Source organism: Eucyclogobius newberryi, unplaced genomic scaffold, assembly GCF_026437365.1.
Source record: "Eucyclogobius newberryi isolate DKJ021-1_F unplaced genomic scaffold, fEucNew1.0.hap1 SCAF_11, whole genome shotgun sequence".
NCBI lineage: Eukaryota > Metazoa > Chordata > Actinopteri > Gobiiformes > Gobiidae > Eucyclogobius > Eucyclogobius newberryi.
Genome location: NW_027315735.1, coordinates 18,580,622 through 18,596,414, shown reverse-complemented (window position 1 = coordinate 18,596,414; position 15,793 = coordinate 18,580,622). Strand labels below are relative to the sequence as shown.

Below are 15,793 nucleotides of genomic sequence, written 5' to 3'. Positions count from 1 at the left end.
CAGCCTCATTTCCAAGGCTACATCACAAATGTTGGTCCAAGAAAATAGTGTAATGAGATATTCCACACTGTTCCTTCTGTCTCCTTCTTTGGTAAAACACAATCGCACCAAGATGAGTCAGAAGTCTAATGACAAACTACATGCAGCTAACACCAGGCAACTCACAAACAGTGGGATCTCCTGGTGTTTTCTCAAAGGTATGAATTTATGAATCATTGAGATAATTCATCATTCATAACCTCCCTAATTTAAGGCACTATTTGTTGTGTTGGTACAGTTCAAGGACCTCATGCACCTCTCATGTCAGCACTAATTTGTTTGGAGACATATGAATAGATGAAAGTACTTTGACACAGATGAATATATTGTACTAAACTACAACACTGCTGTTCTTCAGGTTGTCCAAAGCTCAGAATTGTACTGATGATCTTCATCTTCATCAGCTCAGGGAACTAAAGATACATTGCAAGGGAATATCAATACATATCCAAGCTCATTATGAAAAGATGTTTTATGTGAATGTATATCATGTCAGTTACTGTAGGTTTGTGCTCTGTACCAATACAATTAGGAAGTGGTCTGGTACACAATACTTGATCCTGAGGGAGAATACAAACGAGGAGACGGTTCCAGAGCAGGTGTAATCCAAAGCACAGGCTTGTTTATTGACTGCTGCACACACAGTTGAGTATAATATATTCACACCGACAAGCCCCTCCCTCTTCCACACACATTTCAGCATAGAGTCAGTCACATACAAAAACAACTGCAGTACTGATACACCGTCTGAAACACCAAGCACAGCAGGCCTCTTTGGTCAGCTACTTCAGATAAATGTATGGAATTATAAATATATGGTGGGAAATTGTGCACACAACTGTACTCTGTACTGGGATTACTTTGAGAACAGAAAAGGCAGAGTCCTGCCTTGCTCTCTGGCACAAAAGCGTTTACACAGCCTTTTGCAAGCATATCACACTCAAACTACCTTAAATGTGAATATGGCTTTATGAAACACTTAATTTAGAAGGTAACCCTGCTTCACTTAATGCAAAGGAATGTGTTTAATGCACATTTTCCAAAACAAAACAAAAACATAAAAACAGTAGGCAAATACAATGAATAGCAAGACAATTAAACAAAAATGACATTCTTAGAAGATGTGTGCAAATAATTAAGCTTTAAATTTCTCTAGCTTCTTTGTATAAAATAAAGAGTGAAAGGTAAACATAAGTTCTTGGGGAATGTGTCTGATAAAACACTGGGGAAACTTCTGCACAGCAGAATCACCCACTGCAGGGACCCACAACAACACTCTTGTCTTCACACACAGCACACACCAGTGCTCAGTAGCTTCACTGTGGTATGTTTGTTTCCTGGCTGCTGTCTGCATCAACACCATGTTACCATGGAGACATCCTATCAACATTTCCTGTCCGTCCAACAACAGCTGCAACTGAGCGTCCAAATGAGATCACAGCCTTTTTCGTTTCTACACAGAACATTTTCATGGTAATACTGTACTAATTTTACTCTTGTTCACATGTAAACTTCAAATTAAAAAACAGAACAACTATTCCCAAGGTGATAGTCAAGGTACATTGACTATACAAGGAGTGTCTTGCTCAGAGGCAGCATTAAAATTATCGTTTCAGTCATGATTACTATGGTCACAGCTCTCTGTAGAAAACGTCATATAAACAATTACATTGTGTTTTTGTTCCAAAACTATGTCATTTTTACCATATCATACTCCACATTACTGCAGGGACTCGAGGAGTGTACTAGAAAATTAACGAGTAAAATGTGTTTGGCAAGAAATATTGCAGAAGTATAGGAATAATGAGTATTTCTGCCTTAACATTTGTTCATATTGGTACACAAATGCAGCATGGAAATGGCACTCTTCTTCATTATATTTGACCTCACTGTTTTTTGTCTCCTAACGACAGCCCTTTGTTCAGCCGCAAGCTTCATCAGTTTAAAAATAAAGTCTTTTCCCTCTCCATGTCACAGTCAAAGGTCATTGGGAGAGACTCACATTGCCACGCTGACTCACATTTGAATATTCTACGATCTACAGCAAAGTAACAGCAAAACACCACTGAGTATATTGCTATGTATAGACAGTGGTGTGTTTTTGTTTTTAAGAAATAATGTAGCAGAATGACCCTAAACTGGCTTGGCTATGAGATAAACTACAATCCCCAGGCACTTGATTGTAACCAAAATACAGAAAAGTAATTGACTGGGTCAGCAAAGGCAACATTCAATGTCTGAAAACATAAGCCTAGGCTCCCAGGTTTCATACAAAGTAAATCAAGCATCCTCCGCATGCATATCAAAGATATAGTACTCTAATTATAGACTGTACAGAAACAAATCAGCTAGTGCCTTATATTTGTATTTGCACACTAACACATGCTGCTGTACCTTTGAGTAATGCTACAGTAACGTGACTGATCACCAATGCCCAAAGAGTACCTAACTGGAACTAAATGCCATAAATATATTAAGTGCATGTAAATGCCACATTGAATACAGGAATGAGCAGGACAAGAATGAGGTAGAGAGACAAAGATCTGCTGCCAAATAATGTGAGAGTTGTAAAAGTAAAGAAAAGTAAGAAAACTGGAAATGGTTGAGTGGGAAGAATGAGAAGTCAGGTTCTGTTTGTTAGATGACACTAGTCTCTTTAAGTAGGGACGGCCTTCTTTAAATTCAAAAGTGTATGCGAGGGTCTTTGAGGGAGGGCTCAGAGTCGTCCATAGGCAGTACCAGGCGAGTGCCCCTCATCACCACCTCACTGTCTCCATACGTCAGCTCCCGGTCCAGGTCATCAGAGCTCAAGCCACTGGCAAACCCAGCACTGCTCGTGAGGGCCCCTGTGCCGTCTGTGTTGACTGTGATGTCCCCATAGGCCAGGTTAATATCGTCATTCAGGATGAGGTCAGAGTCGTCATCCTTCAGTTGGCACTCATTCTGCAATGAAAAGAATAACCTCACCATCAACACCATCACGTCTTTTTTCCAGTCAAGTCAAATACACCTCGATTCATATTCATTGCATAGGGAACCACAACTCTAAATACATCACGCTGGTCATTTTTTTACAATTGTAATGGCTTATGTGAAAGTCTGACCTCAAAGGCCAGAGGACTGGTGAGGAAGCGAGCCAGGGGGCCACAGAAGGGGGGCAGTGTGGCTGTGAGAGGGGGCCCACTGTGAGTCAAGATGGGCTTCAGGTAACTGAAGAGGTCGGAGTCAAGGGTGTGTCCAGAGTAAACGTGGATATTGATATAAAACATATGCAAAGGCAATTATAATGCAGGGCACTTAATCATGTCCATAAACCAACAAGCAGATAATAAAAGCACAGAGCATAAGCAGCGTGTGGCCCCAAGATCACACTGACTGGCCCTAGAGTCAGGACAGAGAGGAGTCCTGTCCAATACTGTATTTATCACCCAAAACCTTATACTTATGACACATTTGACTACCTTCTGAAAGACAGGGAGGGGCAATTATCGACCTGTCATGGTTATAATTGTGTCTCTATCATACAGTGTAAATAGTCTGTTTTATACATTTCTGCTTAATGTGAAAGGTTTTGTCAATGGGTTGTGCCATTGATGCCTCTTGAAAAAGAGATGGGACTTTTCTAGATATAGGTTCAATAAAAATAAACACATGTGAAGAATGTACTCCCTCTGCTGTTAATAAATGCAAACTACACATACCAGATACACTAAAGGGCCATTTCAGTGTCAAATCTAGTGGTATAAACATAAAGGAAACAAAACACTGCCATTGTGTATTGAATCCATGACAAAGGATACTTGTGGTCAAAGTTGTACCAGATTCTAAAAAGCCAAGCACTCTCGTGTTTAGTGCTTCTTCTCTCAGGACCCTCACCTAGACTCATCTGAAAAGAAATAGAAGAGAATGTGATTTGTCTGTGATAACAATTATATTACATATTTCTTCCTTCACTTACGGAGTTATCCTGATCAGAATCTACACCCACTCTGAAAACACAAACGTTGATGTTTATGTAGAAAAGAATAAGCTTTGAAAATGACTACATTGCCAACTGATGATATTTATGTAAAAAGAAAGAAAAAAACATACATACACTACATACATACGCTACATAATTAGCGAAAACATACCGAATGCGCTGACAAGACAACATCTGAGTGGTGCCTCCTCCACAAATCCAAACAGTGAAAAATACAATCAGCAGCGTAGTGGAGAACATCATCTGTCGAGCGTACGTGGCGGTGTCCCTGATGGACAGAGCAAAGGTCATGGCACCTCGCAGGCCTGAAATCACAGAGAGTTACAAGTGGTTCATTGCCCGGTGAAATATAGCCTGAATCTGAACAAGTTCTGCCTGACCTGCAAACATCATCATGTGCTGGAAGTTGGATCGGATTTTATGACGTCTTCCCAGATTAAGCAGCAAAGACAAAGGGTAGATGTTTAAAGCTCTTCCTAGAAACACGGCCAGCTGAAGGACACGAAGGGTGAAGGAAAGAACACAGAACACTTGAACGTTAAATTGAGCTAGTATATAGTAAAGGATACAAAAGCTCCAACGATGAACATGGGATTAAAGACATGGTTGTGGAAAGTGAACAGAGTCAGACCCATGTAAGAGAAAATGAAGTTCTCTGCCAGGAAATTGAGCAATTCAAAAAGCTGCAACACAAAAGACAGAGTGTCAAAATCAAGGCAAAGGCTAACTAGAAAAGTGCAACAGTTCTTTTCAAAGACGCCTAGGCTTGTAATTGTTTAAAGTTTCTTCGCAATGCACAGCGCTGACCTGCTTGGTCCTGTCCTGGGACTCAGGGGAGAGATTGTTGAAGGTGTAGTGGGCCTGAGTGATCCCACAGAACAGCACCGCTACGACACCTGAAAAACAAACACAACAAACTTCTGTCAGTCTGACAGTGAGGCGTGCAGGTCCTGTTCAGTGTTTCTAAAGCTGTCACCTGTAAATCCACAGGCCTCGGCCAAAAGGAAAGTACTCCAAGACATGAGGAAGAACAGAGCAGTCTCCAGCAGCGGGAAATCCCTCAGCTTGGTGAACTTTGTTACGTGCAAACGGGTGTCAAGGAGACCAACTCATTACTTTATAATTACCACAAATAATCAATGTAAAAAAAAAGGATATCAGAGCTGTGACAATTCCAGTGACCACTCCCAGTGAAAAGGATCCACTGAAGACTCCAAGAAACATTCCAAAAGATTTGAGCAGAGCCATCCCCTCAAAGGTGTGGCTGTTGTCGCCTGCTGGCTGGTACGCCACTATCGATCTGAAAATGACACAGTGAGTCTGTTGAATTACTTCTACTGCGCATAGGATGTTGGACTTTTTCTTTCTTTATTCCATTTTGTTCACAATCTTATAAAAGGGAACTCTCAAGCTGCTTGATGTGCTGTACATACAAATAAAGCTGTAAGCCACTTATTTCCAGTCAAATCAATCATTCTAGGAAGCAGCAGGGTTAGTTTGTACTCCAAACACACAAAATAAAATGAAAAATCAATTAAAAATGATAAAAGTCCTAAAATTAATAGGACTTTTATTTGGATTCCACTTGGACATTTTTTGCTTTATTACAAGTCCAAGTATTACAACTATTTTTTTGTGAATTTACCTTCTGCATTTAAAAGAGAATTGTCAAGGCATCAGGCGTTTTGTGAAAAATAAGCCCCAAGCAAGAGGGGTTAAAGACTAGAGAACAATTTGAAATGTGTGTCCTCAGGCTATGTCACATAATGCCAAAATCTACTCAATACCTATTCAATTATGTTTGTCAGTTTGCCAATGCTCGGATAAGGTTATGTAGAGAAGAAAAGGTTACCTCGCCATAGCACAGGTGTTAAGTGTCATAATAAAGTAAAGTGTCCACTTTACGTACAGCTTTAAAAATGCGGCATAACATTTGTAGCAGGCCAATTATTTAGGTGTGAAATTAAACAGGATGTTCAGCAGCAGATCAAAATCTTAAGACCAAAGCCTCTGAAACTCTGTGCTGTAAATACTATTCCAACTTCCAACACTGTAAAGATACTATATACACTTACGAAGACAGGACAACAGCTACAGCATCATTGAGCACGCTCTCTCCGAACAATAACGCATAAAGATCTGCATCAACCTGCAGCTCATGGAAGATGGCCAGGACAGTCACTGCAAATGAAAGCACATTACACATGTAATGTATGATTTAGAATCCAATTGTCCTTGTTATTGATCTTTTTGTTATGTATATTATATTACATAACAAATGTAAGAGACTGTCTAGTTGCACACAATCATTTAAGGTAGCACTAAAAACCCAGTATAAATTGTACTATAGTGACATAAAGTAGCACGTAATTAAAACTAGCTGCGTTTTTACCAGGGTCTGTGGCTGAGACGATGGCTCCAAAGAACAGGCAGTCGGTGAAGAAGAAATCGCCGCCCATTTGCCCAACCCGCTTCATGAGTGTCACAGTGCCATACATCAGCAAACTAACAAGGAAAGAGAGAGTGGGTTTGTAATATTTTTAACAACACATCAAACAGGATGAAAATATATATACATTACCCTATGATGAATGTGGAAATGACTGTCCCCAGGAAGGCATAGGCCAAAATGGAGCCCATATTTCGAAAAAAGTGCCTCTAAAATCACAGAATATTGACATTAAATAATAATTCAAATACTTTCGAGATAAGATAAGGTGACCATTATTTATAGTTTAGCTAAATAAAGATTCCATTTGTTTGATAAAAAATAAATAAATCCTGTACCCGTTTCAAACTGTATCCAGCGTGAAAAATGATGGGTGGTAGAAGAATATTGAAGAACACTTCAGGATCAAATGTCACCTTTGATAGAGACAGAACATCGAGGATTAGTCGTAACTTATCAACAAAGGAAAAATGTTATTGAGCTATTATAACCGTTACAAAACTGAAATTACAAATATATGTGGCAGCAAAAACAATAATGACCTCTTTAAGATATTAGATATATGGCATTACCATGTGTTGTGTATGATGCTTACCTTGCGCAGCATCTCATTCTCATTGTCTGACACATCGTCCACTTTGTTTCCACTGGAGCTGATGACCCTTTTCAGAGTGTACTCATAGAACTTGCCACTGACATTGACGAGGACAGTGGCAGGGCTGGCATTAACGTTACAGTTCAAAATAACACTGGCACCATCTCGAGGCATATGGATCCCATATCGTAAGACCACACCAACCAAAAGTCCTGCAAGAAAAACAAGTGAGCATTATTAAAAAGGGAGTTTGAGAGTCGTCCCACACAGCCTTTGATCCAGAGACCCCTTCCTCCTGCAGTGCCCCAAGTCAGGACTGAAATGGGGGGAAAGGCCTTTCAGTTCAGAGTCTCCTGCTGCCAAATAAACTGTGTTTCACAACAGATCTCTCTGAGCCCTATTAAAACTATGTTGAGAGACTTGGCGAATAGATGTGCTGGATAAGTGTTTTGCTAATCATTCCTTGAGCAGTCCTTTAGTCAAATGTGATCCTTGTGTATGGCTTGACCAATTAACTTTTGTAAAGGAGACAAAGTGGAACGCTCATTTACATTTGGACATTTAAAATAGCTTCCAACAATCCACAAATGACCCATTGTATATTCGGTCTGTACCAGAGGTTATTACTGTATTGAGTATTTTTAAAGGCCTAGGGGGGCAACAAAAAACTAATCTGTGATGCAACTGCACATTAAGGGTGGATTATATATGGTTGTTCTGATTCTGCAGCATGCATGCCCATACTAAGCATGAATGATACACAAATATAATTATTTCTAGAGATCATAGAATGTGTGTAACATGCCATAAAACACACATCTCTCCAGGTATGCCCCTCACTTACCATAAATCATGGCCAGGCCAGTTTCATGAAGGAACCTGAAGCGGCGGTGTTTGAAGAGCCAGATGGTGAGGATGGTGAGGGTGAGCAGCAGGATGAAGATGAGCAGGTCTGCACTGTCCTGTCTGTGGCTCTCCTCTGCCCTTTTCTCTGTAACGATGTTCTCCATGGCACTGTCCTCCTCCTCCTGAGGTGATTCTGCTCGGCAAACACAGACGCATACACAGAGGCTGACGAGCACGAGCATCCACCGGGCCCCCGTGGCCCTCCATGCGCCTCTGACGGCCACAGTGAGGCTCATCCCGGGGAAACCGCGCTCACAAGCAGCGGCGAGGACAATAAAACCCTAACTTCGGTCTCATACAACACAACCGGGCAGCTGGAAACAGACAGATGAGCAACAGAGCGATCGATAACAACCCGGAACAGGAATGGGATTCACGGAAGCTGCGTTTGGGTTTGACTTTCACAATAAAAGCGATCTCCTGTAACTAAGCAAAAACACAAATGGCAATGATGGCAATGCTGTCGGACGATCCCAAAATGTTCGGTATCAAATCACCGGATTTCACACTAGTAAATAATCTGCCACGAGCTGCTTGGATTAGGAGCCTTTATGTTTAAATGCAAACATCCGGTGATGGCCGTGAACGCGCATCCTCGGGCACCAGCGCCAGGGTCGAAGCTCCTGAAGCTGCAGCTGCGGTTTAGTATTTTCGCCTAAATTAACTGGACATTTCACAAAGAAACGCGAAAAAAGTTGAAGTGTTCGACTGGCTGGAAGTGTGTTGCAGCGACACAGATCGTACAATTGCTGAAGATGACGACTAAGATTAAAGGTAATGTTTAGCTATTTATGCTAAAGGTAGCTAACAACATTGCAATTACACTTTGCTAACTTGCGTTTACACGTCCATAGACTAATAATGTGAAGCTGCATTGCTGGCAAAATCTGACTACCACATGTGGGACAGAATGTCAGCAGCATTTATTTAAAATAGCTGAGGTGAAAGACAACTTGTTTTGTTAGCTTTTTACAAGCTAATCGGAGGCAGTGCACGTTCTCCCCTGCTCTTCTCCCTGTACACAAACTGCAGCACCTCCTGCCACGATTCCGTTAAACTAATTAAGTTTGCGGACGACACCGCCCTCATCGGGCTCATCTCGGACGGGGATGAGTCTGTCTACAGGAGGGAGGTGGAGCGGCTGGTGTCCTGGTGCAGTGGTAACAACCTGGAGTTGAACGCTCTGAAGACAGTGGAGATGATCGTGGACTTCAGGAAAGTCACAGCCCCCCAGTCCCCCCTCACCATCACAGACTCCCCATTCTCCACTGTGGACTCCCTCTGCTTTCTCTGTATCACCATCACTCGGGACCACAAGTGGGGGTTCACCATCAGCTCCTTCATCAAGAAGGCCCAGCAGAGGATGTACTTCCTGCAGCAGCTGAGGAAAGCCAAGCTGCCAGTGGAGATGATGGTGCAGTTCTACACGACCATCATCGAGTCCATCCTCACCTCCTCCATCACCGTGTGGTACACTGGAGCCACAGTCAGGGACAAACGGAGACTACAGCGCATTGCGCTCTCTGCTGAGAAGGTGATTGGCCGCAGATTTCCATCTCTGCAGGACCTGTACGTCTCAGGGCTCTGGGACGTGCAGGTCGGATCACACCCGACCCTTCTCACCCTGGACATGGACTATTTGAGCCACTCCCCTCAGGCAGGAGGCCACTCCCCTCAGGCAGGAGGCCACTCCCCTCAGGCAGGAGGCCACTCCCCTCAGGCAGGAGGCCACTCCCCTCAGGCAGGAGGCAACTCCCCTCGGGCAGGAGGCTACGGTCCATCCGGACCAGAACCTCCCGTCACAAGAACAGTTTCTTTCCCTCTGCTGTTGGACTTTAACAATGATTTAATCACTCACTGCATTGTTCACTTCTGCACTACATCTGTATATCTGTACAACTGTAAATTTATGTACATATCAAGCCTATTTTTAACTTTATTTTGACTTATTTTTATATCTGGTAGCTATTCATTGTTTATTGTTTTGTATTAATTCATTTGTTTTGTTGTTTTTTTGTTGCATCGAATCACCTAGACAAGTTCCTATGTTTGTGAATTTTGTTCGTTGACAATAAACCTTTTTCTAATTCCTGTGCGACCGCTTTTGACTGCTCCATTTTGTTCGATTTTGGGCCGAGCCGATCGCATCTATACCCCCATGAGTGACTGTGTGTGACCCCCATGTGTGACAAAAATGCCCACGTTGTGGCAGAAAACCATGTATAATAATGTGGGACAATAAAGGAATATCTTATCTTAAATCAGGGAAGAACAACAAGAGCCAATTATTACACTACAGAGTAAGACCAAAATATCTTTGTCTTTGCTTCAAAACTAGCAGGTGAAAATATTGCATATACTTCAAATCAGAACTGTTGATAAATGATCCCTATATAATTCTCTTCAAACTAATTGGGATTATTTCTATCCAATTATGGGTTTCAAACTATGACAACGACCCTCTGTTACCATAGAAAAATAAAAGTGTTTTCAAGATGGAAAAAGTCGTCAGAAAAAATATTAGCCTTGAAACCACGAATAGCAAATCTGAAGCTCTATTGGAGGCGTTTTATGATCCATGTGACAAACTTTACACTACACACTTCATGCCTTTACAATGTTCAACTTTTTGATGTATGCTATTGCCAACAGCGTGTAATACAAACTGCTATTACTAATTTATGATGTATTTGTCTCATTTGTTGGTACTTAGTCGGGAAGACTGGCTCCAAAAACAAGGAAGATGCCCCCTACGAGCTTGAGAGTCAGTTTGTTATGCGCCTGCCTACAGTAAGTCCTTCACTTCAGATGCAGATGCTCCGTTTAGTTAATTCTTTGCTTTAGTTAATATGTTTGTGATTTACTATCTCAGGAGTATGCCTCTACAGTGAGAAGGATTGCCCAGTCCAGCAGCATGAACATGAAGGACAGACTGACCATTGAGCTGCACCGTAAGATGCATTCTGAACACAACCTAGAAAACGAGATAAATACCCAACAATTTAAAATATTAAATAATGGTTATACACCTTTTACTCAAATCAAAAGTATCTGGTTTACTTAATTTATTTGAGACTTGATCTTTTTTTTTTTTTTTTTTTTATAATATAGCCTAATGTTTGGTCTCTTTTGTAGCTGATGGACGTCATGGAATTGTAAGAGTCGACCGTGTTCCTTTGGCCTGCAAACTTGTAGATGTTCCCTGCATGATTGAATCCCTTAAAACTGTCGACAAAAAGACATTCTACAAAACCGCTGATGTTTGTCAGGTAAAACTATAAATTACTGTGGTTACTATTGCACCCAAAATCAGTTCTACCTGTTTAAACGTACAGCAGATGCCGTATAACATTGCACTCTTCTGTGCTAGATGCTGGTTTGCACCTTAGATGGAGATCTTTACCCACCTTTAGAGGAGCCGACGGGCACTGACCCCAAAAGCAAGAAAAAAGACAAAGACAAGGACAAGAAGTTTGTATGGAACCATGGCAGTAAGTCAGTGCTGTTGAAGCTAGTGTGACTATCGTATAGGTAGTGTGCTGGTTTGATTTTCACTCTTTTCCTCCATCAGTCACGTGTCCGCTGAAAAACACTCGCAAGAGGAGATTTCGCAAAACTGCAAAGAAGAAGGTACTGACATTTCATCCCCCATCAGATTTACTTTCCGTGTTATGTCTATTTCTCTGTTTTATATATATTATTCTGTACTACTGTGTCGAAAATTAAATTCAACATTTACAACAGAGAGGGCATTTTGAGTGTAGTTTAGCGCAATAGTTTGAGAGAACTGCACATCCACAACAAGATCTTCCAGGAGACACTGATCTGAGCCTTATGGATTGGCCTTTCTATCTTTAATCACTAATGTGCTTTTTGGCATGCTGCCAACTGGGACGCTTTTCATGATTGAGAGAGGGAGTTAGAAGCATTAACATATATTTAACCCAATCTGTCTTTCTCTATTGCAGTACATTGAATCTCCTGATGTGGAAAAGGAAGTGAAGAGATTGCTGAGTACAGATGCAGATGCTGTCAGTGTCCGTATCCTTCTATTATATTTAACAAATGATAGCAATGTCTGTAATAAAAAGTAAATGTCACATTTGTCTAGGGGATCAAGAAAACGGTTCACACACAACATATTCAAAGTTTGATGTTTCAAAATCATAATTTTAGAATATTGTTTGACTTGAAGCTATAAAAAGTAGGACCTTAACAAGCCTGTGTAGGATGGGAAGTTATAGCTGAAGATGAATCTAAAGATGCAGATCAGCACGGTTCATTGGCCAACCTGGACTCTTCACCTGGAACCTCAGGACACAAGATGGGACATGGACAAAGTGGTAAGGCATTCTATTAAATACTACAGTATAAGTACTGGTCAAAATAATTAAAGCAAAATGCATTACAATGGGGAAAACCTAGAGTGAAACATCTACACAAGCTTTCATTTGGTAATGTTTTAGGCACTAAAGGATGGCATTTTTTAAATGTAAATCACTGATTTGTTTGCATCAGTTAAAATTATTACAGACAACGTTTAGTTAGTGCACGGACGCCATTAGAAAGACAAAAATAAGTACTACTAATTATTATGGGGTAAGAGGTGTTTTTAGTTTTAGTGTCACTGTCACCCCTGCTATTCCATCCTGATAAACTTTAAAGCAGTAACTAAATAGTGCTGACAAGGGTGGGCTAATGTGACAATGGGATGGTGCTCAAATGATCTCATCTGAACAAGGGTGTCACTGAACTAATCGAATAATCTGAGGTCCAAGGACAATTGACTGTAACCTCAAGATCTCTTCCCTTTTCTTTTTTGAGGTTCATCTCATTGTTGTCCCTCTGTAGGGTATAGTTTATTTCAGTAACACCAAAACGGCTGACTCATTAAAAATTGTCAACGTTCTATATGGGACTGATACAGATATCTAGGGAAATCTACCAATATCCAATAACGGATATAACATCCCTTGAAAATACTGTTTTGAACATTCTTTTACCTCTACAGAGATGGCGGTGTAAAAGTAGCTTGTTCATTGACCCTTTCTTGTCCTTTGCTCCTTCAGTCCTTCAGTGAAGGTTAACAGTCATTTTAAGCTTTCAAACTCCCCTTCTCACTCGAGACGACCTCTGTTCTGGTCGTGTGAAAAGGAAGTGGAGCCCAATCAAGCGTTTGCTAGCACTCTCGACTCACAGCAAGTAGGCTCTGGGTTCAACTCCAGACCATGCTTTTCTGTGTGGAGTTTGCATGTTTCTCCCCACGTCTGGGTGGGTTTCTTCCGGGTGCTCCGGTTTCCCCCATCGACCCAAACATACACCATAGGTTAAATCCTCCTGAGCCTGACTCGTCTTGAGCTGAGCTCAAGGTTACCATGGTGCAAATTTCCCTATGTGGACAATAAAGATTAATCTAATCTAAGTAGCAGTGCTGGTCCACACGAGTACAGTGTAATTTGTGTTGTATAGCTAGGCAGATGCAGTGTTCTTTGTGGTCCTTTAACAATGCAGGTTCATTTTAAGCTTTGTTTTTGGGTCCATGTTAACGCTTCCCTTTATGTGCCCTACATGAGCAGCCCAGCGCGATGAACTGAGGGAGATCTTCAACGACATTAGCAGCTCCAGCGAGGACGAGGAGGACGAGGGGGACAGGCACGACGACGAAGACTTGAACATCATGGACACTGAGGATGATCTGGTCCGACAACTTCATGACAAGCTCAATGAGTCCGACTCCACCCAGAACGAGGCCGATCAGACCAACCAGATTGGTGAGAATATGGCAGCAGGGATTCGGAGTCAGTATGATGTCATTACGATGTCATTACATCAGTATACAGCTGTCCCCTCAGTACTTTTCTTTCATTTATAATTTTACACCTGCCACAGTAGTCAAGAGTACTTGGCATGCTGATCTGCTCTTGGAGACCTGACCACCTGACAAGAATTGTAATCAAAACTTTACAGCTTCTCATCAAAACAGAGGTCAACTTTCAAGCACACACTTGGATCAACTGTAGCCCATATTTTAACTTGAAATCACAGCTTCGCCCACAGATTCTCTCCTCTTCATCTCCCCGGGTGGACAGGTGATGTGGCTCAGCGGTCTGGTCTGACAGCTCAGTGCATGTTTATTTACATACATGAAGCTGTCAATCTGGCTTTTAAAAAGCTCCAGAGCAGGCTGTGTTTTTGTGTTCTTTAGATGTTTAATGACGGATCTGCTGCTGCTTTCTGCACATTTAATTGTTTTAAGATGATTTTCATGTCAGCTGGACATGAGATGGATACAATTAGTTTGGTGCTGGGTGGTTGGTGAATGAAGCTGTGCCACTTTGGTTAGTTTTTAAATCCCTGTGAAGTCCAATGCAAATTGTTTATTGTCTTTAGCTTTGCAGTCTGCTGGCTCAAAACCAAATGGATTTCTCATAAACTGCAATTTGTCTAAATGAAATGTGGCATCCTCATGGTTCAGCAGGCAGAGGGTGATCTTGTTTGAGAGCAACAGTTCCCAAAGTGACACTTTTTCCCCCACTATGTGACCCTTTGTTTCTACAGTGATGGAATATCAAGTGCAGATCAACAGTATCAAGGCCAAGCTTCAAGAGACTCGTGCCCGAAAGAAACAGCAGGAGGAGCTCATTATGAAAGTGGAAAACCAGGCCCTCAAAGTAAGACTCTCATCCAGTCGTACTGAAAGTAGGTCTGCGTGTAACAGAAATGACATGCAGATGAGCTCCAAGGCAAACACAGACTGAAGATGTGAAATGGACAAACACAAAAAAAACATTACAACCTGTTACAACATTATAATAACGTTAATATAATTTTCCCACACAACGTCTAATGATACTAGCCCTAACACTACAGCATAAAATAATCCAATCTCTACTTTTGTTGTTTAATTGAACACTACACTCACTGATATACGAGCAGCCATGGACCTTCCTCAGTCCAGTTTATGACATCTGTTTTCTGGTGTGTCGGAACGAAGAAGCCCATCTTAGTTGTTTTTATCACACGCCCAAGGAAAAGATCAGCTGCCTCTAACTGGCATTCCAAGTGGCCTTTCTGTCAGAGTGACATGAGCGGTTAAGGCAGAGCTACATTTAAGCCAGTCACAATTGAATGAAGCTCAGCATGTTGACTCTTCTCTGTCTCTTCACAGAACCGTTTCCAGGCCTTGTTGGATGAGATTATTCAGCAGGAAGAGCGAGAGATGGAACAAGTAAGATCCTTTCTGTAAAATGCCAGCATCACTCCTGCTTCTTTGTTTAGTAGCTCTCGACATGAACTGCTGGTGTTCATTTTTTAAGTGTTGCAATCTGTTTGGCTATTTACAGCTTTGGTCACCCCAAGTAACACAAGCTGGCATTTGTATTTGACAAACAAAGGCCTTGATTCAATGTGAATCATCCATTTAACCTCCAATTACACAGAGGGCAGTGGGATATCAATCTCACCTTCATCCTCTCTGCTCCAACAGCTCGCCTCGCTTCAGGAGCAGCTGGACTCTCTAATCGAGAAGTGACCAACAGGTGGCAGCCTCACGCCTCCTGAAGACAGTCATAAGGATCAACGCTCACTTCTGCTGAAATTGTATCTTGTGCTTTTTTCCTTTCATTTTGTATTATTTGTCACTGCTGTTAGTTATGTACAATTGAATAAAAATGACATATGTCCATCCACAGTGATTGGTGTTCTTTTCCTTTCTTACTGAGGCTCAAATAGAACAAACCGAAGCGTCATAATTCCTGCCCTTCCAGAAGGAACTTGATGTTCGAGACTCTTCTGGCACTTTCTTCTCTGATTTTTTTAAGAC

At 41.5% G+C, this 15,793-nt stretch overlaps 2 protein-coding genes across 2 annotated transcripts; one reads left to right on the top strand and one right to left on the bottom strand.

The window, feature by feature from the left end:
- Positions 1–634: 634 nt before the first annotated feature.
- slc9a6a (solute carrier family 9 member A6a) lies at positions 635–8,339 on the bottom strand. The gene is made up of 16 exons (XM_072436787.1): positions 7,910–8,339; positions 7,066–7,277; positions 6,809–6,886; positions 6,603–6,679; positions 6,414–6,526; positions 6,097–6,202; positions 5,175–5,321; positions 4,998–5,098; positions 4,829–4,917; positions 4,591–4,704; positions 4,402–4,513; positions 4,173–4,326; positions 3,998–4,028; positions 3,840–3,925; positions 3,144–3,249; positions 635–2,982 (listed from the first exon to the last, which is right to left on the bottom strand). The coding sequence occupies exons 1-16, from the start codon at positions 8,205–8,207 to the stop codon at positions 2,722–2,724; spliced, it is 2,085 nt and encodes a 694-aa protein (XP_072292888.1). The 5' UTR covers positions 8,208–8,339; the 3' UTR covers positions 635–2,721.
- A 219-nt stretch (positions 8,340–8,558) lies between these two features.
- taf7 (TAF7 RNA polymerase II, TATA box binding protein (TBP)-associated factor) lies at positions 8,559–15,659 on the top strand. The gene is made up of 12 exons (XM_072436798.1): positions 8,559–8,745; positions 10,685–10,761; positions 10,844–10,922; positions 11,107–11,240; positions 11,342–11,462; positions 11,543–11,601; positions 11,940–12,012; positions 12,201–12,314; positions 13,548–13,742; positions 14,530–14,642; positions 15,140–15,199; positions 15,458–15,659. The coding sequence occupies exons 1-12, from the start codon at positions 8,727–8,729 to the stop codon at positions 15,500–15,502; spliced, it is 1,089 nt and encodes a 362-aa protein (XP_072292899.1). The 5' UTR covers positions 8,559–8,726; the 3' UTR covers positions 15,503–15,659.
- The last annotated feature ends 134 nt before the right edge of the window (positions 15,660–15,793 follow it).

Bases quoted from the DNA above. Each gene is read 5' to 3' on its own strand.
- slc9a6a (XM_072436787.1), bottom strand. From the start codon at position 8,207: ATGAGCCTCACTGTGGCCGTCAGAGGCGCATGGAGGGCCACGGGGGCC. The intron at 3,250-3,839 runs GTATCCTTTGTC...CGACCTCTTCAG, and splicing joins TGGTACAACTTTGACCACAA to TTACCTGAAGCCCATCTTGA. The intron at 2,983-3,143 runs GTCAGACTTTCA...TTTTCATTGCAG, and splicing joins CCAGTCCTCTGGCCTTTGAG to AATGAGTGCCAACTGAAGGA.
- taf7 (XM_072436798.1), top strand. The intron at 11,602-11,939 runs GTACTGACATTT...TCTCTATTGCAG, and splicing joins GCAAAACTGCAAAGAAGAAG to TACATTGAATCTCCTGATGT. The intron at 12,315-13,547 runs GTAAGGCATTCT...CTACATGAGCAG, and splicing joins GATGGGACATGGACAAAGTG to CCCAGCGCGATGAACTGAGG.